Genomic DNA, 4,216 nt, shown 5'->3' with positions numbered 1-4,216 from the left:
TCTACCTTCTTCCTTCCCTCCTTCCCTCCCTTTCTACTTCCCTCTCTCCCTCTTCCTCTAATATTGTTCCTGCATCATCAGTGGAAACAACCATATTACTTAATTGCATGTGTTAGAGTCTCATCTACATTTAAAGGATCTCTTTCTAAAATGTTGCGATTTGATTTGAAAAAGGTAGCAAATGTGGAAAGCAACAGTGACTTTGTTATATCAAGATGTTCTTCTATAGCAAGGAATCCAATAAACTCTGTATTTAAAAATGTCCTCATTCTGCCTTGCATATGAAAATGAGAGGGGTTAAGATTTTAAATTCCAATTAGTTTTGGTAGGGTGAAAATCGGAGAAGCTGGAAAGATCTGAAGGACTGTGATTATCACTAATTTTAATTAGGTGACTCCAACTTGATCAGACTATAAAACACCATTATTATTAATAAAAGTTATATGATTAGCAGTGTTGTATTCACTGACCTTAGAATCACTTTTTAATTTGAATTGAAATATTTTACAAGTATCTAAGAATCCTATTCTAAGTATAGAAACACAGATACATTATTAATAAAACCTGAATGTGTACTTTCAATAAAATGGCACATGAATTATCTACCAGGTATATTCAATAAGTATTCTTACATGTCCTATGACAAAAAAAAAATAAAAAAACAGGTACTTCTTCATTTTCTCTACTGTAGCTATTTTCTCATGGACTGAGATTTTTTTTTTATTATTGTGAGAGAATTTTGGACTTATTAATTGTTATCTATGTTAAGAAAAATCCCCAGATCTTGTTATATAATGCCATCTCTCCTGAGGGCAGTAAGTCATTTCGAGGAACGTGAGCTGAAAATAATGATCATTGTATATCATTATTCTAGTGGAACAAAGTCACTGTCTTAATGGTAAACAAAATGAGATGTGAATATATGTGGATGTGATTATAAGCTCTGAATATCAAGTAAGGCAAGAAGAATCGGTTTGAAATTCAAAAGGATCTTCCTGTTATCTTTGTCAAATACCACTCCTGAAGATATTGCGGGTGAATTTTATGAACTAAAGTATTAGCTCCTATTTTACAATAGAGAATTAATAAGCAATTATATTTGTAGCTGGAAGTGTTTTTCTAAACAGTATTCATTCACATATTGACTCACAATTTATAAAATATTTTGCGAATACGATTTTCAAATAATCTCATTAAAACATAACAAAAGCTTAATTCTACAAGATTATAGTGGCACCTATAAATATTCTAAGAAACTTAGAATAATCAGTGTATGTTACCAAATTAAGGATTTTGTACTATTATTGTAATGTGATTAATTTATCCTCATATGATGTACTGGATTTAAACCATTTCTCCTCTGAATGGCAGAGAGAATTTCTCTACACAATGACTTACACATCTGTGAAGAGACGAGCATAAAAGTGGTATACTATAGAAGTTGTAGTCTCTCTCTTTTTGTTTCCCTTCAATTTTGACCCTTGCTGCAAAAGACTTTTTGTTTTGCAAAAATGGCACAGATAATAGAGCTAGCCTGACTGTAAGATTTCAGATGCACTGTTTTGTTTCTCTTTTGGCAAACATGCCTTAATATAAGGCATGAGCAAATGTAATTGAAAGAGAAGACAGAGCAGAATATAAATAGATGCTTCCTATAAAGATGTCTCTGTGCATCTGTGACATGAAGTAACATTTAAAACACCTAAATATAGAAAAAAAGAGAAATTTGATACTACTTAAAAAACCTTCTCTGACATGCCTCATAAATAAACAAACTTTTGTTTTCCCAATAATATGTAAAATAGTTTATTCCTTAAAAAAAAAAAAAAAAAGACCTAGAGTTTGCTAATATGAGTCATGGGCACAGTTAAGCATTTCCTTCGGGCATATTACCATAATATACAGGCATACCTGCTTCTCAGTCAAGACTCTTCAATGAAAATCTGCCTCTGTGTGCAGAGATACCCATAGCTCCCACCTAAATAATAATGAGAGTCTTTTGAGTTATAATTTTCTATTTAATAAATTTTGAATTCTCGCTACTGAATTTCCTTGTGAGCCTGTTTCCTCATAACAAGCTTTTGCTACAACAACAACAACAAAATGTGAACCTTACATATTTGTACAGAAAACAACAAATTAGAGTAGATACATAAGATGTGTTGTACTACAAAGGCTTTCCAACATGGACCTGGATTCCTCTAGAGTGCTAGCTGCAGATTTCTTATTATGCTTTGGTCCCGTCTTCAGTGCCAGTAACAAGTTTTTTTCTGGCTGAAATCTAATTACTAGTGGGGCTGGCAGGATTTCATCTTGTATCTACACTGCAGTTCTAGAAAAACATTTTTTTTTAATCACCTTGCATTTGAGAGAAGAAGCAATTTAAAAGAAAACAGATCCTGGGAGAGAGGTAGTATGAAAAACATATAAGCATTGCCCCGATGGATTTCATTAATTCCTCCCAAATACTCACTGATGAAATTTTTTGCCTTAGGTGTGCAGAAGGCTATTTTGGACAACCTTCTGTACCTGGAGGATCATGTCAGCCATGCCAATGCAATGACAACCTTGACTTCTCCATCCCTGGCAGCTGTGACAGCGTGTCTGGCTCCTGTCTGATATGTAAGCCAGGTACAACAGGCCGGTACTGTGAGCTCTGTGCTGATGGATATTTTGGAGACGCAGTTGATGCAAAGAACTGTCAGCGTAAGTTCTGAACTATTGATGCCCCTGACACAATTGATGCATTGCACCTCAGAGTAGCAGATGAGGGATTGGAGAGTAGGAAATTATCTGTAATACATGTATGAGAGATGCACAGCGCATACACAGAATCTGCATATTCTAAAAACTTTGTTTTTACTGATAGAGTAAATCCTTTGAAAATTGTTGCATTGTTGAATTACCATTGTTTTTTCTGATGATACACATATTTCTGTTTACATGTGGAATGAAGATTTTGAAATAAACTTATGTCCATAGTAAGAATGAAGAATTTGGAAATTAGGCAAGGCCTATTTATTGTTTATCTCAATTCTAATAATTTTCTTGAAATAAATTTATCTGCCTATTTTATTTCATTAGTGACTGTCAGTATACGTTAGTCTGTATTGTTTTTATATGTGAACTTTACGTTCTTGCATTTCATCATGGGTGTAAAATTCTGCCAATATTTTTACACACTGGCATTTGTAATTGTTGAGTGATTAACCTTGGCCTTGGGACTATTCATAAAGCACTATTCCTGTTATCCTTCTATAAAATTTGCTATTGTAGGGCTTCATTCATATTAGTCGGTACATTCCTCCCCTCACTTCCCCCTCCTTAGCTATATTATAGTGCTGCATGGAAGTTAAAAATGCTTTATATTAGTGGTAATATACTATGCAAGGGAGATCTTGTACTGGAGAGTCAAATGGAATGTTAGTCCATGTTAGACCTGGAGTGTTTCACACTGCCATCATCAGCTTCATCTGCTGTCATAAACATTAGGCAAAACAAGTTATGATATCAGCACAGCAGTTTACTTCTGCCAGTTGCATTATGTAAGAAGGAACTCTTCTAGTAACTTAGCTGGGTCACAGGAACTATAGATATCGCTAGAAATATAGTGTCTGTGATTGTCTCTGCTGTAAACACCAAAGACCTGGTAGGACACTCATTTCAATAAGAAAGGTGTCTTTCTCCTCATAGATTTGTAAGGTGAGTGCCAGTTTTTTGTCATTTAAAGATGTCAATTTGTTGAATCAAAAGCAAATCGCTCAAACCATTGAAATCTATTAATATCACCCGTAAATTGATGATTTTTTTTTAAAGAAAATTCTCAACAGGCTCAGGGTGGGCTTTTCAACACTGTGTTTAATGGCATCTGTGTAAAATCATAGGAAGCTTAAGAAATTCTCCCATTCAGACACATTATTCAACATCTGCACTTTCTAGCTATGTAACCCTAGATAAGACATTTGACCTCATAGAGACTCAGTTTCATCATTTACATAAAGGGTCATAATTTTCTGTGGGGATTAAAGGATCTAGCACATAGAGAGTATCCAGTGAGCTGCCTGGGCCCGAGGTGTTCACACATGGTGGCTCCTTGGTTAGTAGTACTTCTGGTAGTCCTATCTGTAGTTCGCTAATTTTAGGGCTATGTTAATCATTTAATGACCTTGTTTTTCTATTTTTCAATGACCTGCTCCATAAATTTGAGGAGGTTCTT

At 34.5% G+C, this 4,216-nt stretch overlaps 1 protein-coding gene across 1 annotated transcript in view; it reads left to right on the top strand.

Moving 5' to 3' along the window:
• LAMA2 (laminin subunit alpha 2) overlaps nt 1-4,216 on the top strand; it is a 391,580-nt gene that overhangs the window by 196,559 nt on the left and 190,805 nt on the right. The window contains exon 20 of the mRNA XM_023529836.1: nt 2,495-2,706. Coding sequence (XP_023385604.1) covers nt 2,495-2,706 — 212 coding nt within the window. The remainder of the gene's footprint in view (nt 1-2,494; nt 2,707-4,216) is intronic.

Source organism: Pteropus vampyrus, unplaced genomic scaffold (assembly GCF_000151845.1).
Source record: "Pteropus vampyrus isolate Shadow unplaced genomic scaffold, Pvam_2.0 Scaffold43, whole genome shotgun sequence".
Lineage (NCBI taxonomy): Eukaryota > Metazoa > Chordata > Mammalia > Chiroptera > Pteropodidae > Pteropus > Pteropus vampyrus.
This window is presented reverse-complemented; position numbering and strand designations above follow the sequence as displayed.